The 26,998-nt window shown below is 31.8% G+C and overlaps 5 protein-coding genes across 6 annotated transcripts; 4 read left to right on the forward strand and 1 right to left on the reverse strand.

The window, feature by feature from the left end:
- Nucleotides 1-158: 158 nt before the first annotated feature.
- Nucleotides 159-6,599, forward strand: LOC123908120 (serine/threonine protein phosphatase 2A 59 kDa regulatory subunit B' gamma isoform-like). Of its 2 annotated transcripts, none has more exons than XM_045958656.1 (3): nt 159-401; nt 700-1,991; nt 5,948-6,599. In XM_045958656.1, exons 2-3 carry the CDS (start codon nt 717-719, stop codon nt 6,323-6,325), a joined length of 1,653 nt encoding a protein of 550 aa, XP_045814612.1. In that variant the 5' UTR covers nt 159-401; nt 700-716; the 3' UTR covers nt 6,326-6,599. The 2 variants fall into 2 exon arrangements, with proteins under 2 accessions (XP_045814612.1, XP_045814613.1); XM_045958657.1 differs by having other exon boundaries at nt 189-401; nt 485-1,991.
- Nucleotides 6,600-10,345: 3,746 nt separating this feature from the next.
- On the reverse strand, nt 10,346-10,922 carry LOC123904079 (agamous-like MADS-box protein MADS9). Its single transcript, XM_045953768.1, has one exon. It carries the CDS (start codon nt 10,904-10,906, stop codon nt 10,346-10,348), a length of 561 nt encoding a protein of 186 aa, XP_045809724.1. The 5' UTR covers nt 10,907-10,922.
- Nucleotides 10,923-11,698: 776 nt separating this feature from the next.
- LOC123911708 (double-stranded RNA-binding protein 1-like) lies at nt 11,699-15,231 on the forward strand. Its single transcript, XM_045963182.1, has 6 exons — nt 11,699-12,321; nt 13,162-13,221; nt 13,361-13,602; nt 14,049-14,262; nt 14,457-14,567; nt 14,704-15,231. The coding sequence occupies exons 1-6, from the start codon at nt 12,099-12,101 to the stop codon at nt 14,961-14,963; spliced, it is 1,110 nt and encodes a 369-aa protein (XP_045819138.1). The 5' UTR covers nt 11,699-12,098; the 3' UTR covers nt 14,964-15,231.
- Nucleotides 15,232-16,622: 1,391 nt separating this feature from the next.
- Nucleotides 16,623-18,025, forward strand: LOC123911428 (double-stranded RNA-binding protein 1-like). Its single transcript, XM_045962835.1, has 3 exons — nt 16,623-16,921; nt 17,272-17,379; nt 17,606-18,025. Exons 1-3 carry the CDS (start codon nt 16,699-16,701, stop codon nt 17,905-17,907), a joined length of 633 nt encoding a protein of 210 aa, XP_045818791.1. The 5' UTR covers nt 16,623-16,698; the 3' UTR covers nt 17,908-18,025.
- A 238-nt stretch (nt 18,026-18,263) lies between these two features.
- On the forward strand, nt 18,264-19,300 carry LOC123904080. Its single transcript, XM_045953769.1, has 4 exons — nt 18,264-18,384; nt 18,609-18,719; nt 18,840-18,908; nt 19,029-19,300. The coding sequence occupies exons 1-4, from the start codon at nt 18,264-18,266 to the stop codon at nt 19,298-19,300; spliced, it is 573 nt and encodes a 190-aa protein (XP_045809725.1).
- Nucleotides 19,301-26,998: the final 7,698 nt, after the last annotated feature.

Genomic DNA, 26,998 nt, shown 5'->3' on the forward strand with positions numbered 1-26,998 from the left:
CAGTTTACTGTAGCTTATGGACGGTGCATAAGCTTGGGCTTATGCACCATATTTTTTTTTCTTCTAAATATCCTCACACAAAAAAATAAATAAATTCAAATCTTCAAAAAGTGGGACATATAAGTCATTAGCCTAGAAATTTCGTCCCTTTTCGCCTCTGTATGGAGCGTTATGCTTTTCATCAAATCAAACACACAAACCCCACTTTCCATATTTTTATATTCCCTTTTTGTCCTTCTCTTCTCTCAAGTTCTCTCTTTACACACACACACACATAAAATAGCACAAATATCAAATTGGGTTCTTCAACACATTTCTTCCACTAGGGGATTTTGGGTAACTGCCCATATTTCCCACTTCACACTCTCCTCCTCTCAGGTTTCTTCAATCTCACTTTCAATGTAAGTACTTTTCCTTTCAAATGCTTTCAATTTCTTACAATTACTGCTTCATGTAATGATAATTCTCATTTTTTTGTGTGCAGAAACTGAGAATAAGTGAGTTTGATTTATAAAGATAGTTTTTTTTTATTTTTAAGATTAGGGTTTTGTGATTAGGGTTTTTGGGTATAACTGCAAAGTTGTAAATGTCACTTTTTTTTTGTTAATGACTCTGTCAATATTGTTATTTGCTGCAATTGGTTTAAATGTTGAATCTTTGATTATTTTTGTTGAAAAATTGGGGTTTGGATTGTTCTAGGGTCTGGGTGTTCTAATATGATCAAGCAGATACTTGGTAAAATACCGCGGAAGCCTTCAAAATCATCGCATAGTGATTCGAACGGTAATGGAGGGTTGGTCAATGGTGGTTCTGGTTCATCATTGAATTCATCTTATGGTAGTTCCAATGGTACTTTGAAATCTAATTCAGCTTCTTCTTCAAAATCTTTAAGTTCTGGTTCGGGTGAGTTGTATTCTGGGAATGGGAGTTCTGCACCGCTGTCAGCAAATTCGAGTAAAACAAACCAAGCTAAGAAGTCAGCTCCTGTGATTGGATCCCAAGTTAGTTTGATAATGGCTCATGGTAATGGTGTTTACGAGGCTTTGCCGGGTTTTCGAGATGTTTCTAGCTCAGAAAAGCCTAATCTTTTTATAAGGAAGTTAAATATGTGTTGTGTTGTATTTGATTTTAATGATCCTGCCAAGCATCTTAAAGAGAAGGATATCAAGAGGCAAACATTGCTTGAGCTTGTTGATTATATTTCATCTGTTAATTCAAAGTTCAATGAAGCGACGATGCAGGAGATCACCAAGATGGTGGCGGCAAATTTATTTCGAACTCTACCATGTTCGAATCATGATGGTAAGTTTGCAGAAGCATATGATCCTGAGGAAGAGGAGCCTGCGTTGGAACCTGCGTGGAGTCATCTGCAGATTGTGTATGAAGTTCTCTACAGGTTTGTGTCTTCATCAGAGACGGATGCAAAGCTTGCTAAACGATACATTGATCATTCATTTGTATTGAGACTGCTCGACCTCTTTGACTCTGAGGACCAAAGAGAAAGGGAATATTTGAAGACTATTCTCCACCGTATTTATGGGAAGTTCATGGTACATCGGCCGTACATTAGAAAAGCTATCAATAACATCTTTTATCAGTTCATATTTGAGACAGAAAAACACAATGGAATTGCAGAATTGCTGGAGATTTTGGGCAGTATAATTAATGGATTTGCTTTGCCTTTAAAGGAAGAGCATAAGCTGTTCCTTACCCGTGCATTGATCCCACTTCACAAGCCGAAGTGTGTCTCAATGTATCATCAACAACTTTCGTACTGCATTACGCAGTTTGTTGAGAAAGATGTCCGGTTAGCTGATACTGTGATTAGAGGCCTTTTGAAATACTGGCCTGTAACTAATAGTGGAAAGGAGGTAATGTTCCTTGGTGAACTAGAAGAAGTTTTAGAAGCCACTCAAGTATTTGAATTTCAGAAATGTGCAGTGGGATTGTTTCGTCAAATTGCTAGATGCCTCACCAGCCTACACTTTCAGGTGCTTAACAAATTTTCCTAATCTCCTTTTTCCTATGTGACATCTGCATGCACATTTCATTAGCATCTTTCAATACCAATGATCTCTGTTTCTTTCTGATATTCCTTCTTTACTATTCTCCATTTTCTTTTCTTATGCATCTCTGCTCTGCTATTTCTTGATATTTTTTCACTTTTCTGGGGATGAGATTGTTTTGACAATTTCATATGGGGCCCGGTATCTGCCTATTTATTCCTCTTCGCTTAACTATTGGCAAAGAGCTTACAAACAAAGTGATTATTGGCATTGCATGTTATTTGAACATAGAGATTAATCTATTGAATAAAAATGTTTTGCACTTGAGCTAATTTTGTGTGAGCTAATTGTAATGGATAATAAATTATTTACATTGAGGGAAGCAACTACAAACATGACCTCAATATATCGGGGTATCATCAGCAGTCTCTGCACTGTATTACAAACACAGTTGTGGCTGTGGCCGCAGCACCTGTATGTTTCCGCTGTTGTCCAGCGTATTTATAATCCAAATCATGCTATAACCGTGACTGCAACACCATTTTACATACTTGATATTATATTTCCATAACTATTCAGCCATTGATCTTAATTATTTTAGTGTCGATATTTCTTTATTATGATTTAATTTTTTCTGTTATCCTTTATGCACAAGTAATGATGTTTTGATACTTTTAATATATATATATATATATATATATATATATATATATATATATATATATATATATAATCCTCTTAAAAATGGGTATTGGGCCTAACTCATCCTTACAAAACCGGCTTGTAAGGTGAGGATTGCCTCTAGTTTATAAACACTTAGTCAAGCCATCTCTCAACCGATGTGGGACTTCTTAACACACCCCCTCGCGCCCAGCACTATTGGGCTTGGTGCGCATATATAAATGGTGGGTGGCCCGATAGCGGAAACCTGATAACAGGTGGCCCAACGGATCGTGGAGAGGCTCTGATACCATCTTAAAAATGGGTATTGGGCCTAACTCATCCTTACAAAACCGGCTTGTAAGGTGAGGATTGCCTCTAGTTTATAAACACTTAGTCAAGCCATCTCTCAACCGATGTGGGACTTCTTAACAAATCCCATAGCGGTTAATAACAAGCGGCTTGCCATCCCCAATGGCATTGGTAATGGTATGTGGTGGTGTGGGTGGTAGCCACTCACTCCCAATAGCTCAATGCATTAAAAAAATTAGCAGTGCGATGGCAGATGGAATACAACTACGCTTACTGCAGGCAGGGGGTCAGGTCCGGTCTGGTTCCAACTACAGGGCTTCCTTTTTGAGGTCTTTGTAAGTTTGTATCTCCAAGGTTAGAGAACTCACTGTCCATCGGGATGGAATCCAAACTCTGTCACTTTAATGTATTCCATGTGTTGGTGTTACATAAGCTTCTTCCTCCATTTTATTCTTTTGTCGCCAATACCCAGCACTGCATCTGGTGCATGTGTCTTTTTGTTTTAAAGAAAACTCTTAGAACTGATTCAGAAATTAAAAGGCATTAATAGCCCACATAAAGACATTGTTTTCTTTTATGTGCACCAGCGTAGTCAAGAGTACACAATTGTGGCGCAATAGCGCCGGTTGGAGCATTTGAGTCTCGTGACGATACATGGTAGGAAATGTGGAAGTCACGGCATGATAGCACTGCCCCCACCCTGGTCTGTGAATTGTGAGCTCCCTCTCTCTGCCCTATCTCTGTTACTGTGTTCTTTTCCTTCCTGTCTACTAGCTGCAAATGCAAGTCTGATTCTACACTCTGTGCAACTGTCAGACAGTTGCAGGGAACACCCCCTTTCCACCAACCACTCTCTCCTCCAGCTGCAATTTGTGTCCATTCTGGGAAAAGCTGCCTTTTATTTTTCTAATAAGGAGTGTCACTTACCTTAGCTAGCTGCTGGACAACAAATGTAGTTATTTGTTCATACTTTATACTTGAGCTGGTCATTTTTTTACGAATATGGTCAAACTTGTTGAAGGGAATATTGGTGTTTGCAGATAATAACAAAGTTCAAGAGACATATAAATTGGAAATTAATGAAGATGAGCTTGTCTATGACGGCTCAAGGACTATTTATACGGTTGGCCCTCTCAGTCGTAAGAAACAAGTCCGGTTGAGAGGGTCAAACGTATGGACAATCATTGATCCTTCATAGACAATCCCCTCTTCCGTAAAGAAATCCACCTGCTCAAATATAAAGTATAAGCGAATAACTACAAATAAATATAGATATTTTAGCAACAAAGCAACAACATAATGAAGGATATACATGGTATGGCAAGAATTGTTCATCGGTGTTGGGTTTAGCAACAGCTTCAAAATGATTAAAAAGACGTTCCGGCTTTCTTCATATCAATCCCATGGCAGGCCAGCTTTCTTCCTATCGACCCAATGCCAGGCCTAGCATTGCGACACGTCTGACATAAAATATAAACTACTGACCTCAATATAATAAATCGAGGTCTGGCTTAGACATTGCCCCGCTATAGCGTTTTGGAATTGGCTGCTACGCGCCACTATCCGGCATTAATATCAGTATGCTTTACTTTTTTCTTTTTTCTTTTTTGTAATTGACAATAGCTATCTTTTGTTTGCTTGTTCTTTATGCATTTGTTATTTACTTACATTTTTTAAAAGTTTGTTATTGATTTGTTTTTGTATAAATGTATGAAACTTCAATTTCAAATTACTGTGTTTTATAAATTTTTTAAATCATATGTTCTTCACTACGGTAACCAGCACTGTTATGCTATCTGCGACCACTATAGCATTTTTGGGGGTTGGCCTCTCCATTCCACATTCTACCATTAACAACTATTATTAGCTGCTGGTTAACTCAAGACATTTTTATATTTCGATTTTCCACTAAATACATGGAGTTTGCTCCACTTATTTATTGGTAAAAATCAGAAAGTTGTGCATATTCCTGATGAAACATTAATTTAAGAGGAATTATGTGCAAACTTTCAAACATGGGACTTTATTATTTTGTTTTATTTTAGAAGCTATATTTTTTTCTCACTCTATACAGGATAGCTGTGTTTGAGTCGTGATAGCTAAACTGAAAGAAGACAATGTTGAAATAAATCTTCTTGCAAGACTTGGTAAGGACTAAGGATGATTAACGAATTGACATCAGGGAAACCAAGTTTTTTAAAGGGAAATCAAACATACCAGGGTTATAAAATCTCATAAGCAATAGGATAATCTTAACTGTCATACTTTGGATTCCTCTGGTATCACACCTATGAAATTAACTTTATCACAAAATCCAAAAAGATTTTTTTTTCATACATTCTTCAATTAACAGTTTGATATCTTTATTTTGGAGAAAGTGTACAGGCAACATAATGATTCATTCCTGATAAAAAAGGAGTTGCTCTGGCCGGCTCTTATTTGTTGACAAATTTCTCGCAGAACTTGAAAAGACAATACAAGCAATCAGTTTTATCTCTCTCAAATTCCCCTTGTTTCATTGTTTGGACAGAAGTGCTGTTACATAAAATTGACGCTAACAGCCTGTGTTGTTATGGGTCTTTTCTTTTGATTCAGACAGCTTCATGTGCTTTTGAAGTATAAAAAATATCAGTGATCTTTTCATAATTATGAGCATGCTTTGCCTGCTCTAGGATTTGCTATCTATCATTGTGTTATTTTGTTCTCGTTGTATTAAGGGTTTTGGAACGTAGTAGGATTGTAAAGCACTTTGTAAGTGAGCTGTTTGTGGTGCCATTGTATATATAGCAGGTGGTGTAGTCTTCTGTTTTTAAATTAAGAAAGGTTGGTTTTGCGAGTGGGGGAGGTGACGGGATGGGGACCATTCATTATTGAACTTGTAGGTTTGAGTCAGTGTCACTAGCTTTAATATGCAACACATAATTATGTACAAAATAGAATATTGAATGTAGACTTGATTCTGTCTGCAGGTAGCTGAAAGGGCACTGTTTCTTTGGAACAACGATCATATTAGAAATTTGATAATTCAAAATTGCAAAGTAATACTACCTATAATCTTCCCTGCATTGGAGAAAAACGCACGAGGTCACTGGAACCTAGCTGTTCAGAGTTTGACTCTGAATGTGAGGAAAATATTCTCGGAGGCTGATCAGACACTTTTTGATGAATGCATGATCAAATTCCAGGAAGATGAAAGCAAGGAACGAGAGAAGCAAGAGAAGCGGGAGTCCTCGTGGAAGAAATTGGAAGATGTGGCTATTGCATCTGCATCTATAAGCAATGAAGCAGTTCTTGCCTCAAGGTTCGCTTCCTCCCTCGCTGTTGCTACGGTACAAAGCAACTATTAATTATAGGTTATTGAAAGCCATTAGGAATTCAAATTGTTAAATCTACCTCATGACTAAGAACTGAATGAATGCTTCTAGTTGGAGGTATCTTATTTAACAATGAAGATACTGTAAGAAATTAAGATTATGTGGGATTTTGTGGACAATATGGTTAGCTGCTAGTGGTTTTATTTCTGGGCTTTCGTGAGATGTTTAAGTGCTATAAGGGATGTATGTAATTTATAATTTGTCAGTGCTTTTTTTATCTTTCTATACATTTCGTTTGTGCTATCCATCATTCTGCTTTTCACATTGGTAATTTCTAATGTTTCCAGCTTTCTGCTGCAATAGATATTATGCCAGGTTGATATGCATTTCCTTCTGTTGCTGTTTGGTGGTATTCTTCTAATAAGTGGCGGATCTAGGACCCCGGGTCAGTGGCTGCAAAATTTTAACTACAATTAATAATTTATACATAGTAAAAAAATAAAATAAATTAAAACATAATTATTTAAAGGATTTAATTTGTACACACTAACAAGTGTAAAATAATTTTACACATGCATCCAATGAACACACTCTATGACGCTATACTGTGAAATTTTGGTTGACTGAACAGATGAAAAATGCCACATAGATATTACACAGAGTCAATTAATGCTCACTCTTTGCGCGTTCACAGTAGGGACTAATGTTGAAATTGATAAGTTCATAAATAGGGTTTATTTATTTTTGTACCTATAAAAATTATCGACATCAATGGTATAATATAGTACATTTTGAAATAAAATGTGTACCGAATTATTTACTAAAAATTAATCGCATATTTAAATTATACCATTTTAACTAAATTATATGAGGACTTGGGGTATGGTATGCCTAGCTGAGATGTTGATACCTCCTTGATTTAACTTGATTTATTTTGTACCAAAAAAACTTGATTTATTATTTAATATATCAAATTTGCATGAAATGCTTATATTAATTACCATGCCATGGTGAGGTCATTGCAAATAACCAACGGAGACAGAGACACACGCCTTCGCAGTTGCAAAACAATCAATTTCTAAAAACAGAAGGTGCAAGGTAGAATTTTCAGGGTGTGCAAAAGTAAATAGCTTAGGATAATTGGTATAATTATTAAGGGCCCGTTTGGTGCACAGGATAAGAGACAGGATATGATAACTATATCATATCCTGTCTCAATCCAGTGTTTGGTGACACAACAGGATATGATAAGTTAATCCTGAAGCTTATCCTATCCTGTTTCTCTAGTTAAAATCCTTATCCTGAATTTGAGCTGGGTTACCAGCAGGATAGGATAAGAAAAAAAAATCGTTGATTTATTCTATAAAATATATTTTAAAATAAAAAATTGAAAATTAATAAAATAATTTGATAGTAAATTAATAATAAAATAATTAATTTTTAAATATATATGTGATTTTCTCACAAGGGTAATTTTGTGATTTATATAATCTAAAAAATCAAAATTCTCCTAAAATTACAATATTTTAAATTAAAATAATTATTAAAAAATTGCAAAATAAGAATATTAATTTAAATTTAATAACAACTTAAATATAATTCTTTTGCAATGGTAGTTTTATTATGGGTAAATGATCATTTACCCCCCTGCAAAATAAGGAAATTTTCGTTTACCCCCCTGCACAGATTTTTTTTCTGTTTACCCCCCTGCAAAAAATAGATTCTCTCATTTCGCCCCCTGGGTGTACAGCAGGACAAGTGACTGTGCAAATTTGCTGACGTGGCTTGTACACATGGAAAAAAATCATTTATATTTATTTTTAAATTCCACGTCAAATAATATTTAAAAAAAAAAATTAAAATTAAAATTATTTTTCCTACAAAATTTAGAAAACGAATTTTTTTTTTCAAAATTTTAAAAAACATTTCCTAGAAATAACTTTTTTTTTTCATGCAAAATTATTGAGTATTTTTTTCCTAAAATAAAATAAAAAACGAATTTTCTTATTTTACTCCAAAAATAAAGATTTATTTTCAAATCTTTTTGAATTACAAAAAACAGAATCTTCGCCGTAATCGTTTGCTTCCACCGTCATGATTGTATTCGTCGTCGTCTTCTTCAGTCGCCGAAATCATCTTCTACTTCATTATTGTCTTCTGCTTCTTTATATTTTTCTAGTTTTAGGGCAAATGGTTTTGATAGAAGAAGAAAACACCAATAAAACTTGTTTTTCTATTTTATATTTTTTTTGAAAATCTTTTTCTATTTTTTTTAATTCAAAGAGAATAACAAAAAATAAAGTTTTGTTTTTAAAAAATAAAGATTATGTTTTTTTTAATTCAAAAAGTTTGAAAATAAATCTTTAAAATTTTTATTTCGGAAATAAACTTTATTTCGGAGTAAATCTTTATTTTGGGAGCAAAATAAGAAAATTCTTTTTTTTTTTTATTTTGGGAGGAAATTTTTTTTTTGTTGGAAATTTTTTTAAAACCATTTGTATGAAAAAAAAATTAATTTTTTTTGTAGGAATTTTTTAAAAAAATTTTGGGGAAACAAAACAGAATTTTTTTTTATTTTGTAGGAAAAAAATATTTTTAATTTTTTTAAAAAATATTATCTGACGTGGAATTTAAAAAATAAATATAAATGATTTTTTCCACATGTACAAGCCACGTCAACAGGTTTGCATAGTCACTTGTCCTGCTGTACACTCAGGGGGCGAAATGAGGGAATCTATTTTTTGCAAGGGGGTAAACAGAAAAAAAATCTGTGCAGGGGGTAAACGAAAATTTGCTTATTTTGCAGGGGGGTAAATGATCATTTACCCTTTTATTATTTACATATATCATATATTTATTTAGCTTATCTAACATGTATAATTGAGTTATTTATTTGATCATGATTCATATAAAAAACATAATTTGTTTATTTTCTCATGATTTGTATTTAAAATTTAAAGTTATTTGATTACTTTTTCTTTTTGTACAATTACTTATTTATATTTTTATTTATAAAATTCAAAGTATTACAATATAATTTTTAACATATAACAATTGTTTTACGAGGGTAATTTTGTCATTTAAATATGTAATGTATCTTATCATATTGGTATGAACAAATATGTATTAAAAATATGATATAATAGTTATCATGTTTGTTATCCTGTGTGCACCAAACACATGATAGGATAACTGTTATCCTGCTGATATCCTATCCTATCACTATCCTGTTGTATATCCTATCCTGCCACTATCCTATCCTGCGCACCAAACGGGCCCTAAAAGTTGAGCGTGGTCAGTTGCACACACTGAGCCAAGTGCGGATCCGCCCCTGCTTCTAATCCTATTTTATTCTTGCATTTTGAGTTGACCGGCGGCAAGTGCGCGGACTCGGGTTCTTTCTAGACCAGTGTTTTAACATAGGTTACATCTATTCATTTAAAATGCATACTCGTTGCTGATTTGATGTATTTATATTTATGATTTTTTTTTTATCCCGATTTCATATATTTATGCATACTCGTTGCATAGGATTTTTTTTTTCTCTTCCTAATTTATCAGTTACGCGACTTTGGGCCTCTAATTTGGCCCCTTAGTTTACTCTCTTTCTAATTTCATAGCTTTCTACTTAGATTTTGACCAAATGAGCCTCAATGACAAGCCACGGTAGTACAAACTAAGACAAGATTGCAAAGTGTGAAGAGATCTAAGACAAACTAACACCTAACAGACATAATTTGCTAATTGTGAGTAACATTCTAACATGTAAAATAATACTATCATATACAACTACTGTTTCACATTGTAAGGGACTGGAAAAGGAAAAAAATATTGACAAAAACAGGAATTAAGTGAGATGAACATATATATATATTAGAAGGGTTAAATAGAGGTACAGCAGTTAAAAAATACTATTACAAAATCAGCGCTAAAGCAACTAAAGATTCATTTCACTGCTCAAAATAAAAAACAGGCTCTAGAGTTGCTGAGGCAAAACATTTTCTAACAACATGAAGAAAGCCATAAATAAAGATAATCAAATGACATATTATGCTAGCAGACTGAATTACTTATGATCTGATGCATGCATGTTTCCCCATCTTCCACTGCCATATGCTGTTGCAGAAGCAAATCTAATTCCTTATTCTGTTCCTCCAAAATCTCACCATTTCTCTTGACCATCCTATACACTTCCATCTTTTTGTCACGAACACTGGTAAGGCCATTCTCAAGGGCAGTCTCAAGGGCCATAAGCTCTTTGAAATTCAATGAGGTAATGTTCTCTCCCTTCAAGTACCTCAGCTCAATTTCCATGTTTTCATTCTCCTTTTTGATCCTATCAATTTCATTGCTAAGGCTCTCATGCTCAGCATTCCATAGTGTTTTCCCTGTGGCTCTCTGGTATCTGTCTAGGACATCAATCAATGTGGTGGAGGGACTGATGTATTCATGGATCTTTCCAGATTCACCAGAGAGAATAAGGGAAACTTGAGAATCACAAAGAATACTTATTTCTTTTGCCTTCTTAAGGATTCCATTCTTCCTCTTTGAATAAGTAACTTGCCTGTTGCTTGAGTTTTCAATCCTTTTCAACTCAAACTTACCCCTTCCCATCTTCTTCTTTTTTTAGCTCTTGTTGATATTAAATCTATGTGAATGATACAGTTATAACAAAATGATTTTAAGAATCCAAAATTTCAAAGCAAACTAAAGTAGTCAAAAAGAAAGGCGTATATTGTGCAGAGAAAGTAATATCCTTTTTGAGCATAGAGTCAAATTTACTTTTTGAAGTATCTTCTGTTTGTTTTCATTTTGGAGAAGCCAACAACACAGTTTGCTTTGCAGACACCATATTTGTGTGCTAATAACCTCTTCCTGCAGAACATGTATGGCTTGATATGGCATAGTAGTAGTACCAACAAGGCAACAACTATAACTTGGGCACAAACAGTCAAACCCAATGTGTATGGTTTTGTACATAAGACATGCATCTAAAATTTTAAAAAGAAGATAAATATGAACTAATTCACATACTTCTTTAACACTCAATTCCAATTTCCACCTATAGATAGGGTAAAGTGTATCATACTTGCTCATAAAATAATTATAAACTTCAAGAAGATAAAAATACACAAAACACCAAAATAAGCTTCAAGAAAGACCACATGGCTTACACAAAATTATCAACACTAACTGTCCACTTCTTCACCAAAATAGGTTTCAACATATCAATCCAAAAACACTCACTTAATTTGCTCCAGTATGTATACTTGACTAGTTTAAAATTATCGATATTAAATTGAAAATGCTAATTACAAATTATAACAAATTCATTTAAAGAAAATAAGCCATAACAATTTTTTTTTGAAACCAACATTAGAAAAACCAATCCAAAATAGTCAAAAAGAAAGGTAGTAAGTAGTATATATTGCAGAGAGAGTAATTTCCATTTTAAGCATAAAGTCAGATTTACTTTTTGGAGTATCTCCAACTTATATCCATTTTGGTGAATCCAAGTTTGGTTTGCAGAAAGCATCTTCTGCTACATATCATAATCAAGTTGTCTTGTCTCTTACAATCTTTCTTGCAGGTCACTCTTCCTTTCCCCTGCAGAAATTTGTACCAACAGTTAATATTAATAATTCACAATATACATATCCATATACATATATACGTATATGACTAAGTATAACCACACAAGAATAATATTTCATTATATAAACATGTGATGTGACTTCTCATTTGGTTCACAACTTTAACTCTTCTTCAAATTAATTTCAAGTTCAAGTTGTAGCAAGAGTGAAAAATGTACAAAACTCAGCTGCAGCATCTATGTCAACGGCAAAGGTGGAGTTTGCCTGAGTACAGTCACATGAATGAAGGTCTACAACACAAGCCAAGCTATAAGGCATCTGTTGTTGTCAATGGAGTTACCTTTACTTCTTCTGATACCTTCAATTCCTCCAAAGAAGCTCAAAACCAAGCTGCTATGAAAGCTTTCTTCAACTTTTCTTCTCCTCCTCCATCAGGTACTCTTTCTCTTCATGTGTTTGTTTTGTTTCTCTACAAAGTTAATTTTTTTTATCTTGCCCTTTTGGTAGTTGAGACTTATAGTATTCTGAAATGACTTATAGTTGAGACTCTTTACTTATATGACTTATGGGTTTCATATGATATATAGAGGGTCCATTTGTTACAAAAACTTTTTTTTTTATCAAAAATCATTTTTTGAAAAATGAAATAGTTACTTTTAGATGTTTTCTTCTGTTTTTTTTTATGAATTTTTTTTAAAAAATTGAGAATATAAAAACTGATTAAAATAGAAGCTGTTTTCATTCGCTTCTCTAGAAAATCATTTATTATTAAAAAACAAGTGATGGTGTTGAGCTTAGTTTTGTGTTTGAGTTCTAAAATTGTTTACTTATGAGTTATGAGCTTCATATCATAGAAATATAGGTGATTGGAAGTTAACATTATTAAATTATTAATGATTAATGACTAATGACTAATGACTAATGACTGGGAGTATAATTTTCCACCAGATTTATGGTTGAGACTTGAGAGTGGTCATTTTATTCAGTAATTATGAGAAAAGATTTTAGAATTTACAAACTGTTTGATTAGAAGAGATGATATGAAATGTTGTTGTTGTTTCATAATATACAAAACAAAATCCTGTCATGGAATTAAGCATAATTTTCTGTATTTTAGAATCACTTTTTTCAAGTCACTTTTCCCTTTAAAACTATAGTGCCTAGCAGTGACTGAAAGATAAGGAAAACAATATGATGATAGGATAGTTACATTATTATATTTATACAAATTTACTCTAATGTTTGTGTTTCATGACTTCCATGTTGGCTCTTCAGCACCAACAAAAGAGAAAGTTGAAGTTTCCAAACCTCAAAAGAGTTCAGTTATTGTAACTGGTAAACAATTTCTTTCACTTTATTCACTAATGTGTTTACAAGTCTTACATATTTTTGTTTACTATTCTTCAAGTGATTACTACTTTCCTTTTTTATTTCAACATTGACATATCTAACAATAATCAACATATTCTCCCAGATACAGATCGTTTGAGCAAAAATCATCTGAACAACTATGCTCGAAAGAACAATCTTGATCCACCTGTTTATAAAACTATAGCTGAGGGGCTACCTCATGACATTCACTATAAGGCTACTGTTTTTATTGATGGAAAGTCATTTGAAAGCCCAACATTTTTCAACACGATAAGAGACGCAGAGCAGGCTGCTGCAAAAATTGCTTTGATGGAATTGCCAATTTCAGTTGACGTGTTTCAGAAGGCAAGTGTCTTGTAATTTCTTATGCAATTCCAAAATCACTTTTTCTTTGGATATTTTATGATAATCAAATTTCTAACTAGATGTTGAATGTCACATAACATATTTCTGAGCTTAAGTTGGCAAAAATCAAAATTGAGTTACAAAAGACATTTAGATGTTAATAGATAATTATTTAGCTTATTTTCATAAGCTCTCGAGGATAGTTTATGGAAATATCTTATGAATTATATGATTTTTTATTTTTTTTACTTCACTATTAGTTTGTATTATAGAAATAGCTTATACATAACTACTTATATGATAAGTTGTTTATCCAAACAAAGTCTAATAGTATACCAACTGTGTTTGAAGGTCAAACTAATTGAAGTTTACTTGTATGTTCCTGCTTTATCTGCATTATTACAAATAGTTTTAATTGAATTTTGGTTTGTGTCCTTTTTATTCAGGATGAATCTTGTCCATCAAAGAGTTTACTACTAGAATTGACACAGAGAGAAGGTTTTTGCAAACCAACATATAAAACTACAGAGTCTGGTTCTTCTCATTTGTTTTTCTCAACTGTGGAAGTAGAGGGCTTGGAATTTCATGGAAAGGCATCCAGATCCAAAAAACTGGCAGAGAATGATGCTGCAAAGATTTCTTACATCGCCTTAAAAGAGTGTAAGTTCATTCACTTCATTTTTCTTTTTGTTCATAAGAATCACTACCAAGTTTGTCCTCTATGTTTCAGTAATAATTTGAGAATATATATTATCATATGTTTCAGTACCATGTTGGTGTTGAACACCAAACATGCCTTAAATTTGAAGTGTATGTATATGATTGTGCTTTGATAATATTGATGTGTTACACAGGCGGACTTGATATGTATGCTTCTTTTTGTTCCTCTTTCGAAGAAAATCAAGAGCTACAATCAACCGATAAATCAGACATTGTTAAACCCAAGCAGAACCTCAGCTTTGAAGGTTTGTTTCTTCATCCAAAATCATATCTTACTTATCAGAAACTTTTTATGAATTATCATGAAGCTATTTTACTTTTTTCAAAGTTGTAATTTGCTGACCATTGAGCATATTAATGACTTTGTGTTTATTCTAACAGATGAACTTTTGGATAAGGAGATATTACCTAATGATGTCAAAATTAACAATGGCATACACAATGAATCTTTTCCACTTCCCCCTAAGAAAAAATTTAAGCTGAGAAACATGAGCTCTTCATCTACTGACCTTCCTTCTGTATCGGTTTCTGAGTCAAACAAGGCAACAAGTAGTTACCTGATTTTTAACAGGTTGAAGGTGTTTACAAGTTTTCCAGATACTGTATTCCCAGATGGGAATAATGGTTCTGCCAATTGGTGACTATAAATGGGTTGCAGCGAGTCTGGAATTTCCAAATGACGATAAAGACTTTTGATTCTTATGAAAGTTTCATTTCATATATGACTTTTGTTTTCAGGTATTAGAAACAATGTTAAATATAAGATGCTAACTTGACTTCAATGTAAGACTTTTGATGGCTTATTTAGATGTTGTGCATGTTTGAATTCAATTTCGGGAGGGACAAAAACGGTTGCCAATGTGTTACCATTGTTGCTAGCAAGAATAATAGCCAGTGTGAATTGTGAAATGCTATCGTATGACAAAAATGAAAACACAATGCTATAATCTTTTCGTATTTGTACTAGGTAAGATCATCTAAAAATCTGAACTAGCAAGCTGGTACAAAGTATGACAGAAATTAATACAAGTTAGAAAAACAACTACAGCTCTTGGATTCTTGATCCTCCAAAGTATGACTTAATCACATGTTTACAATGTATATCTTGTTCTAATTTATCTTTATAATGTTTACACCATTGACCCAACTTTCATACTTTCTTATAATTTTTCTTTAGCTTGCTATCTTGTGTACATGATCATTGGTTGATAATGATATAGTATAAAGAATCCACTAAACCCTAAACTTGAACTCTAGTTAGCAACAATGAGATCACAATCTTACATAAAAACTAATATGTTTGAGACTACCGCATTTTTCGCTTTCTAGATAACAAATATGTTTGAGAACCAGATCACCCCTAATATATCCGTTACATTTTTACTACCTCCCACTATCCCTTTAAACATTTCTCAAAAAGCAGTAGATACCCCCATCCACTTCAATGTCTCTTTCCACACACTTGATAACATCGGACAATTAAAGAAGACGTGATTAGCGTTTTCCTCGCACACATCTGCCTACACAAAGAGAGGAGGAATTCAGTTAAAAGACGGAAATTTGGATGTTTTAAAAGTTGATGTTTTAAAACATGAAGACTTGCGATGTTAAAAGACTTGCGATGTTGTTTTGCCTAATTTTTATTAGAATTTATATTTTGAAATCCTTAATTTCTTCTGAAGGTGACAAATGATTATGAACATCCGGTGATGGTTGTCGGAGACTTTGTTTCAAGACGAGGATAGATCCTCTCATGTGATCCAAGTTTCGCATGAGGAGTGTCTAATGCATCTTTACAAAACCGACTAGATGAGGAGTGTCGCTATTTATCAACACACATTTCATGCTTTATTTTTACCATATGTGGTACTTATGTTGTTCTTCAATGGTAAACTCACATTACTGCTCAAACACTCCATTACACATATATGAAAGAGAAGCAGCATAACTTTTAAAAAGAGACAAAATAGAAGAAAAACAAACAGAAAACCAAAATTATAAAAGTGACCTGATAAAAAAATAGGGTTCATGTCAAAATATATCACACTACATAAATGCTACAATAAAAAATAAAAATAAAAAGAGTACACAAAAGACCAAAATAGTCTTCAAAACAAACCAGACCATGTGGCAAACAAAAAGTATCAACACAAAACTATCCTTCTTTCTTTCATACCAAATGCATTTATCAAACTGCATATCATGTACTATTGATTTTCTTCACATATATAGTTAATATTATTAATTTCAATGTAATTTCAACCATAATATATACTACAATCTATGTAAAAAATGGACAACAATATATCATATTAATAAGTGCTTCACGTTAATTCTTCTCCAAATTAATCAATCTAATTAGTAGTGAGAGTGAAAATGTACAAGATGAAGCTGAAGGAGCTGTGTGACCGGAGACGGTGGAGTTTGCCGGAGTACTATGCCATGAATATTGATGGTCCACCGCACAATCCGAGATTTAAGGGGTATGTTTTTGTCAATGGTGTCACATTTACTTCTTCTGATACCTTCAATTCCTCCAAAGAAGCCAATAACCAAGCTGCTATGAAAGCTTTCCTCAAATTTTCTTCTACTCCATCAGGTACTCTTTCCCTTCATGGATTTTTTACAATGAACTTCATGTAATAGAAAGATAGATAGGTGATTTTTTATAACAATTTATTCATTTCTTTTTTGAGAGTGGTAACTTTATTGAGTAATTATGAGAAAAGTTTTTAGAATTTATCAAATGTTTGATCATTGAAGGGTTACTATTTTTTCATAATTGACAAAGTTTTCTGTAATTTAAAATCACTTTTGTTAGAAAGTTTTCTTGTACATTTTCCCTGTTACTATTGTGTCTTGAAATACAATTTGATGATCGTAGGTTACATCAAATTCACATTTTGCATACAATTTTACTCTAATGTTTGTGCTGTGTCATCCATCTAGGCTCTTCAATACCAAAATATGAATATGGTTTTAAAGAGGAAGTTGAAGCTGTCAAACCCAAACCTAAGCAAAGTCCAATTCCACCACAATCTCAAGTTATTATGAATGGTAAACAATTTCTTGAATAAAGCATTTTATTATATATGAAGCAACTACTTATGAACTTGAATTATTGGATGCTGGTTGAGTCTTCAGAAAATGTTGTTAACTTTATTTCACATTTTCTTCAAAAAAAAAAAAAAACTTTATTTCATATTACTCACTAATGTTTTTGCAAATCTTTGATATATTTTAAATCTATATATCTAACAACAATAATCACTTATTCTTCCAGATACGTATCGTTCGAGTGAGCTTCAGCTGCAAAACTATGCTCGAAAGAACGATCATGATCCACGCGTTTTTACGGTTAAAACGGAGGGGCTACCTCATGACACTCGCTATAAAGCTAATGTTGTTATTGATGGCAAATCATATGAAAACCTGACTTTATTCAACACTATAAAAGACGCAGAACAGGCTGCTGCAAAAATTGCCGACATGTTTCAGCAGGCAAGTGTCATTATAATTTCTTATGTGATTCCAAATTTACATTTATGTGTGGATATATTTTATGATCATCAAATCCATAACTAGATATTCGAGGTTATATATCAAAATAGAACTTGATCTCATTGACCTATTAGCGTGTTAGTCTTTTTATATAAGAAACTCTTTCGCGAAAAATAGTGAACCAGACCTTTAAACAAACTTTTAGGCCTTGTCAGATTCGTAGGTAATTATATCAACTTTGTTTGAAGGTGTCAAACTTTTTCGAGTTTATTTGTATGTTTGTGTTTTATCAGCATTAAAAATAGTTGAATTGAATTTTGACTTGTATCCTACTTATTCAGGAAGAATCTAGTTCATTCAAGAGTTTACTTCATGAATTAACACAGAGAGAAGATTTTTCCAACCCAACATATAAAACTACAAAGATTGGTCCTCCTCATATGCCAACTTTTTTCTCAACTGTGGAAGTACAGGGCTTGGAATTTCATGGAAAGGCGTCTACATCCAAAAAACTGGCAGAACAAGATGCTGCAAAGATTGCTCACACTGCCTTAAAAGAGTGTAAGTTCATTCACTTCATTTTCCTTTCATACATAAGAATCGCTTTGATGGAGAACTGCGATATAAAACCATAAATTTGGCCTTTATTATTACATCGACACAAGTCATAATTTAAAAAAGTAAGAGCGATTGAATGTAACCATATGTGTCAATGTCGGACAGTAGACACACTTTAATCTAAAGTGTTTGTGACTATAATTTGATATTATTAATGTCTTGCATAGGTGGAATTCATATGTATGCTGCGTTTTCTTCCTCTATCAAAGAAAATGAAGCAGTACAATCAACTCATGAATCAGACTTTGTTAAATCCAAGCAGAAACTCAACTTTGAAGGTATGTTAATTTCTAAATCATCAATCACTTTTTTGAATCATCTTGAAATATTTTACATTTTTCAAAGGTGTAATATACTAATCATTGAGCATGTTATTGACATTGTGTTTATGCTAACAGATGAAGATGAACCTTTGAATGAGGAGATATTAGACTTTTTTAAATCCAAGCAGAAACTCAACTCTGAAGGTATGTTAATTTCTTAATCATCAATCACTTTTTTGAATCATCTTGAAATATTTTACATTTTTCAAAGGTGTAATATACTAACCATTGTGCATGTTATTGACATTGTGTTTATGCTAACAGATGAAGATGAATCTTTGGATGAGGAGATATTATTTGCTAATATCAAAGTTAACAATGGCAAGCACAATGAATCTTTTCGACTTCCCCCTAATAAAAAAATGAAGATGAGCAACATGAGCTCTTCATCTTCTTCACCCAAATCATATCAATTTTCAGATGCCGATGATACAAGTCCGGATCAAGCCTCTGGATCGACTAGCATTGAGTCGCGACCAATTGCACTCACTAAGGCCAAACGTACCAAAAAGCGTTGGCTTGCGGATTTTTATTAGGAATAAGGTTCTAGAAGAATAGCAATCTAATTTGTTAGTATTTTCCTGATTTGTGGAATCATTGTACACTTAGCAATGATTGATTTGGCTATATAATTGAGAATCTCTATAAAAGAAATTTGAGTCACTTATCTTCTGATATGGAGTTATTCCTACTCTAAAGAAACTTTCCATTGATCTTGCATCAGTTTGGTGCTTTCATCACCTGTCTTAAAGCCTTCTTGCGTTGATCGCAGCAATGAAGATATCCTTCAACAATTGCGCGAAATGCAGCAAAGCTTGGAACAATCATTCCAAACCTTCGACCATGATCAAATATTGATAGAAATATGGATCAAGATATGGGCCTTGAAGCTGAGCCCAAACCAAAGAAAGGAGGAATGATGAGGTGGACAAGTGATGATGTGCATGGGAGTGAGTGCTATAAAGGTGGTGTTAGTGAGGGAATAATATTCATGCTAGAAGTGGTTATTTTGTGGGGTCACTTTGTGACTTGGGGAGCACTTTGTTGCTTTTGTGGCTATTAGCATCTTGCTGATAGTTTGTTACTTCCTTTATTTCAGTGATATTTGTATTCATTTCCTCCATTAATATCAATATAAGCTTTCCTTTATTTACAACTAGGGGTAACCCCGTGCGTTGTACGGGTTTGATTAAAATATATAATTAAAATATTTTTATAAATAAAAAATAATAATTGTGATAACTATAATCACATATATTTAAATAATAGATATTATTTTAAAATATGATTATATTTAATATTAGTATATGGGTAAAAAAAAGTTGTTTAGAAATATTAGATTTTTTATTAATTTATATCGTAGTTTGTTCATATTTTAATGTAATAGATCTCTTATAATATTTCATAAGTTTGAAAGAATGTATCATTTTTTTATTTTATTAGTGTAATAATATAAGATTTTAGTTTTCTTTATATGAGTTGCAATTTTATAGTCAAATGTCACTTTGTTTTTTTATTTTTGATGTATCCCTTATTTTATTATTTTCAATAAGAGTTGGAGGCATACCAAATTATACTTGTAGACAATATTGCTCATGAGAAATGTTAAAATAAGTTTTGATTATAGAATATGATTCATATATGGTGGCTTTGACTATTTGTTCCACGTGATCTCATTTTTTGAAAATTATGTCTCAAACACCGTATTTGCTTACTACGTTCTATGCAATTTAAGGTTTCAAATAGCTTATCTACTTACTCATCTCTCGTTCTCTTGGAGTTTATTCTCACTTATTCACTTGTTGAAATTTTATTCCAACTTTATTAGTCCCAATTTTTTAGTCTATTGTTTGGTTCACATTTTTTTTTGCTTGGTCCTTTTGTTTTTGGTTTGTTTTTCTTTTTCCTGGTGAGGTTTGTGTCTCTTCAAAATTATTGTTAGTTTTTGTCCCTCTTATTTAATATTTTCTTGAACATTTATTTTATTTTTCTTATTATATTATATAAACTTGAATATTTGTTGTTGTCGATATATAACTTTGGACGAAGATTTTATATATTTGAATTTAGGTTTAGTTATTTGGTTAAGGTAAAGAAAGTCTTATAGATGAATTTAAGATTTAACATGTGTCATTTTCTTATTTGCTTAAAAAAATGTCATCTTATTCTTATAAATATTCCACTATTTTATTTTCAGCCGTAACGTAAACATTCTTTTAGAATATGTAATTAATTTATCCAAAAAGTTATATTATTACGTAAATTAAATTAATAATTTTTGAATTATTGGTGAATTTTAGTTGTGTGTAAATATGTTTAAATATATGTGTGATTATATTTTCTAAATATATGTAAATATATTTTAACATCTACGGTTTTAATAATTTCTAAAATTTATTTTGACAAATGAGCATCAACAATTTTTATTTAATAATTTTTGTCTTTTTTTAATTTAATTTAGAAAGTTTTTAGTACAATTCTAAGTGGGAGGAAAAAGTATTTAGCACAATTTCTAAACTAACATGTTTTTAGCACAATTCTTTTCATCGATTCATTTTATGGTTGTAAGAATAAGATATCATGCGTAGATTAAAATAGGACCATCTATTAAAATTCATATATATTCATATTGAACCATCCAGATTTAGGCATGTGTTATACGATAAATGCATGAAGATTATATATTTGGACAACCTCTAAGTCAAGTTGAATCAATATACTTCTTGCATGTATTACAATTATAAGAACCACATGACTTGAGTATCAACTACAAAAAAAAAAAAAAAACTTATTTTAATTTCTACTTTGTTATTGTTTCTATATTTCTCTTGATTGAGATCAAGTAGATTACCTACACATTGTAGACAATATAGTATTTAAAAATGAGACACATATTTATATTTCTAAATTATTTGGATTGTCTTCTTTTAATTGAATGCCTCCAACATCAATATACCCTCGATCTATATAAATTTTAAGGGACTTCAAAATCGATAAATAGAAATCTCTTTTATCCTCTTCAACTTATTCACATGAAAAAATTTAATTATATTCCCATTAATCAACAATTTTTTATACAAATCTTTTACCTTATATAAAATAATAAATGAAAAAGAAAATAAGAAACAAATAAGCTAAAACATTAGACTAATAAAATAATAAATGAAAAAAGAAAGTTGTCTAATTACAAACATTATATCAATTAAAAAAAATGATGGTTTACAAACTGCCATCAGAGTTAAATACACATCCTCACATGAGGTGCCATTTCATAGGTTTACAAACATTCATAGGATGCAACGTAAGGAAAAATAGAAGTATGTTTTATCCTGTTCTCCTCCTCCACATGAAAAAATAGTCATATTCATATTAATCGATTCAACTCAAAGTTTAATTAATCATCGAACAAAACACCGGTTGATATTTAAAAAAATATCCAACCTAAAAAAGAAATATAAAAAATGATTAGAGATGTTCTAAACTCAGAGTAATAGAAAAATTCTAATTTACAAACATATTAATAGGCAACTATCACATATATGTATATCAATTTCTTAATCAATCAAATGTAGACATACCTGATACTCTAAGAGGTTAGACACCATCACCTACCAAGGACAAAAATCAATATACTTATGATGTAACTATATATATGCACACAATAGCTTTTAAATCAATTCAAGACACGTTTGCTTCAAAAAAAAAAAATCAATTCAAGACACTATAATGTGTAACTTTAACATATGGAAGGTGAAGAAGCATAACTTTTTCTCATGGAGATGTTAGACAAAGAAACCATAGAGTTTTTGCTATGAGATAGATAAATTAAAATTTTGTTAAAACATAGAAGGTAGACTTCCTGATATGGTGGTGGTGATAATTAGCTTTTGGGCCGTTAACTTTATATAGAGCTTGTGTTTGATAATTAGCTAAATTAACATATTCAATATTAGTGTCTCCAAGAATTCTTTGTTTTCAATTGCATTAATAGGGAATTGTAACATACAATATATATTTTAATAATATATTGCAATGCAATTAAAACAATAACATGATGCACCATTCCACCTTTCATTGCTTGCAATTCATTTTTGTCTCAATTCAACAACAATAAATTGTGTTAGTTTTTTTTAATATATTATTTATTATTTATTATTAGAGTAACTCTATTATATGAAAAAATATGAAAAGGTTTTAATAGAGATTGTAAACTTTTCTTATAGAGTGTCACATCATCACAATGCTTGCTTGTGAACAACTCAATCTTCCTTTTAAAGGATTGTTTGATAAATTTATTTGTCATAGTTAAAGAATAAAAGTTAAGGAATACGAAAGAATGGTAGTTTAAAAGTTGGTGTGACAAAGTTAATTTTTTTTTAAATAATAGCACAATAGTAATTAATTAATAAACAATATAACTAAAGTATTTTTTTTCATAAAGTTTATTTATTTATTTTGTCAAGCATGGAATTTTTTTGAGGAGTAATTTTTTTATTTGGTTTATTTATTTAAAGTAAAATTTTACAAATTGCAAATCATATTTACGCATGCATGATTTATATTTTATGTTTGGTAGTGTAAAATATGAAAGAGCATATATCTATTCATTGTTCTTTTGTAATTTGATCTTTTTTTTCTTTCATTATTATTGGGAGCCATTATTATTGTAACATATAGATAATTATTTTGGAGGATGAATGGACACACAAAATAAATTGTGGGACAAATTTTAAATAGATATGAGAAGCTCTCTAAAGCATGCCACATCATCACAATGCTTGCTTTTGAGCAACTCAACCTTCCTTTTACTAGTAAAAGATTCCATTCCATTACTGTTTCTTTTCCCTGATTCTACATTCATAACCTATCAAATATCCACCTAACTTTCATCCCAAGTTACCCTTTTCCGTGAACAGATTTCTTATAACACCTTTCATCAAAAACCACCACCTCGTTTCCAACAACCTAAACCACCCAACACCCTCCTTCAATCCTTCGACGACTCCAACCATTTGGACTGGATTTTCAAGGCCGGACAGTTTTTTGAACTAAACCAAACCCCTCCACACCAACATTTTTCCTTCATTCCATTCTTCATTTGTAAATGCAACGAGATCTGGCTCGAGGATTATTATTAGGAATAAGGTCTAGAAGAATACATATTACTCCTTCAGTTATGCTAGTAATTTGGCTGTTTTACCCTCATTCTAGAATAGCAATCTAATTTTTTAGTATTATCTTGATTTGTGGCTTGCAATGAAACTTAGGAAAGCAGAAAATTTTGGACAAAACTTATGTACTTATCTTCTCATGTGGAGTTATTCCTACTCTAAAGGTATCTTTCTATTGATCTTGCACCAATTTGGTGCTTTCATCTGTAATAAATTAATAATTTAGAGATCGATATATTATATGAGATTAGAACACACTTACTTGATAATCATAATCACAAAGCAATGTTACCGGAATTGCACCAATATCGAAAACATCGATATATTAGACAAGGTCTTCCTTTGCCTATCACTTGCTCCGATCTTTGAGGTCTTTGATGGGTAAGACAACAAATGAGCTTACTGTGTTTGTACGTGACGGCAAAGGGGACCTAGCCAATCTTATATATAAAAGATCTCAACCTAGTACCACCCATCATGGACCCTAGAGTTGGGCCTACACTTTATTTCTACACAAATCAAAATTAGTGTTCAAGCCCATTATTACTGATCACAATTATCGGGCTTAAGCATCATCAAATGGATCACAACAACATCAACCAGTTTTTATTAAAACCAAAAGCCACAATTGATTGCAGCCCACACAATATTAGAAAATATTCTAACATTCTCCCACTTGGGCAAAATCAATTGTGTATATTTAATTTAAAGAAAACGAATCTCGGGTTGATAATATATTTATTAACGTGGCCACAATGATCCCAAGATGCAATATCTAATTAAGACTCCGTCCAACAAAAGTTAAATGATATCGAATCATAGCGGTAATTATATCATTATCGATACAACACCTTCCATAGTTACAAATACCACCAAACTCCGTCGACTAGTCATCTGTGTAGAGTGTAGCGAGAAAATGATATGTTTGTGATCTCAACCATACTATCATTTTCTTCGTCAGTCCTCAATTTCTCTCAAATGCATTAAAGCCAGAGAAATTCAATGGTCCATAAGATACCACAAGTCCAAGCTCCAAAACAATGTTGACTACCGCGGTATAATGATCTAATCAACATCGAGCTCCAATATTTTAGACATAATTTCTCTCAAATGCCTCAAAGCCAAAGAAATTACATGGTTCTTAAGATACCGTAATGCCTCAGCTCCAAAATAGTGTTGATCACCGGCTAAGTGATCCCGACAACACTGAGCTTAATTTATTTATTTATGTTTACACATAATGTCTCAGCTCCAAAATAGTGTTGATCACCGGCATAGTGATCCCAACAACACTGAGCTATAATATTTGTTTATATAATGCCTCAGCTCCAAAATAGTGTTGATCACCGGCATAGTGATCCCAACAACACTGAGTTATAATGTTTATTTATATTTGATTAAAATAATTTCAACATGATGAAGGAGTTAATATAAAATTTTAAATTCCCACTAAACAAGTATATCAAAAGAATATAAGTTATCTCCCACTAATCAAGTGATATATGATGTTCAACATTTCAATGGAAACATAACTGGAGAAATTCATTTTTTTGAATCAAAACCAAATTGGATTAGTATTATCATAAGAGGTCAATATAATAGTACAATCACCTTTGGGCAGAATGCACCAACTAAGGTCAAAACCTTAGTCAAAACCTCAGATGAGTTAATCAATGAGTATACATTGAACTTTGAAAGTTGTCACCTTTAGGCAGACAAATTCCTCCGATCAATACATCCTCCAATAACTTCATCTCAAATTAATTTTTAATCGTAACATATAATAATCACATTTGGGCAGAAAATTACATGTTATAATTAAAATCATTCCTCAAACTACAAAGAAAATCTCATCAATCAATATAAGCGGTCCCACTTTGGTGGTAACGGCCTATACCAACCCACAAAATCTCTTGCATAGGAATCAATAATTAAAAGTTTTCAGATATAACTATATGTATTTAGTTGGGGAGAGAGATCATTACTATGAAACAGTCAACTCATAAGAGATCATTACTGTAAAACAGTCAACTCAATATAATAAATAAATAATTTATGCAGCGGAATAATATGAGACTTTATTTGAGTATTATTGAGGATATAAAGCAAACAGTCCCGAACTTTTATAAATAACATAGGACTCCGCAATATAAGTCTCTATAAACATTTATAAATAGTTGACATGTAAAACTCTCCCACTTGATAGAGAATTATAGTTGAATTACAATCCAAAAGTGTTAAAATATTTAAACAAATATTCTACTATTTTCTCTATCACACAATGGACATGTCAAACAATGTCACACTAAATTTATATTTTTCCAGAATAGAACTCTCAAATTATTAAACTTGAAATACTCCCACTCAATATAGTAAAATTTAAAATAATGGAGTATGTAACAAATTAATTAATGATTATATTGAGAGTTTCTAATTTAGAATATTCTGGAAAAATAACAAAACTTTAGTATATAATTGCACATTTATTATTTCAAAAGGAGTAGACGATATTGAAAACAAATTTCTCCTTATATGCAATTATATATAATAAGTCACAAGAGAATAAATACTTGCACAACTAACCTCCAAAAGTGCGACATCCATCCTTGCAATTAGAGTCAATGAACTTTAATGATTTGAGAGTATAATGAAGTTTTTACAGCGTCATCTCAAACAGCTCACAAATCAACAGTAAACCGTTATATCATAATAAAAGACTATAATAATAATCAATGCAAGAGTAATTCAATTTTTAATTACCTTAAGAGTTGCTCAGATTATTATCTCTAATGATATTTTACGATTGAGCATGTAAGTAACAAGATAACTTATAATTCGTAAAATTAACCAAACACGGTAATTCATGCATCTAGCAAATATGGATCATATATGCGATTGATCAACATTATTCTAGGATTGGCTGGTTTAATTAACAATATCTGCTGCATCATTATTCAATCAACTTTGGAGTACATATAGAAACTGTAACGACCCAAATTTATTATTCACTATTTAAGTGTTTAATTATTTGGTGATGTGGTTTTTAAGTAAGATAGTAACTTT

This window comes from Trifolium pratense, linkage group LG2, assembly GCF_020283565.1.
Source record: "Trifolium pratense cultivar HEN17-A07 linkage group LG2, ARS_RC_1.1, whole genome shotgun sequence".
Taxonomy (NCBI): Eukaryota; Viridiplantae; Streptophyta; class Magnoliopsida; order Fabales; family Fabaceae; genus Trifolium; species Trifolium pratense.

Coding starts and splice junctions, on each gene's coding strand:
- LOC123908120 (XM_045958656.1), top strand. CDS start 717: ATGATCAAGCAGATACTTGGTAAAATACCGCGGAAGCCTTCAAAATCA. Junction 1,992..5,947: donor TCACCAGCCTACACTTTCAG/GTGCTTAACAAA, acceptor TTCTGTCTGCAG/GTAGCTGAAAGGGCACTGTT.
- LOC123904079 (XM_045953768.1), bottom strand. CDS start 10,906: ATGGGAAGGGGTAAGTTTGAGTTGAAAAGGATTGAAAACTCAAGCAAC.
- LOC123911708 (XM_045963182.1), top strand. CDS start 12,099: ATGTACAAAACTCAGCTGCAGCATCTATGTCAACGGCAAAGGTGGAGT. Junction 14,263..14,456: donor TTACATCGCCTTAAAAGAGT/GTAAGTTCATTC, acceptor TGTGTTACACAG/GCGGACTTGATATGTATGCT. Junction 14,568..14,703: donor GCAGAACCTCAGCTTTGAAG/GTTTGTTTCTTC, acceptor TTATTCTAACAG/ATGAACTTTTGGATAAGGAG.
- LOC123911428 (XM_045962835.1), top strand. CDS start 16,699: ATGTACAAGATGAAGCTGAAGGAGCTGTGTGACCGGAGACGGTGGAGT. Junction 16,922..17,271: donor ATTTTCTTCTACTCCATCAG/GTACTCTTTCCC, acceptor TCATCCATCTAG/GCTCTTCAATACCAAAATAT. Junction 17,380..17,605: donor ATCTCAAGTTATTATGAATG/GTAAACAATTTC, acceptor TTATTCTTCCAG/ATACGTATCGTTCGAGTGAG.
- LOC123904080 (XM_045953769.1), top strand. CDS start 18,264: ATGCCAACTTTTTTCTCAACTGTGGAAGTACAGGGCTTGGAATTTCAT. Junction 18,385..18,608: donor TCACACTGCCTTAAAAGAGT/GTAAGTTCATTC, acceptor TGTCTTGCATAG/GTGGAATTCATATGTATGCT. Junction 18,909..19,028: donor GCAGAAACTCAACTCTGAAG/GTATGTTAATTT, acceptor TTATGCTAACAG/ATGAAGATGAATCTTTGGAT.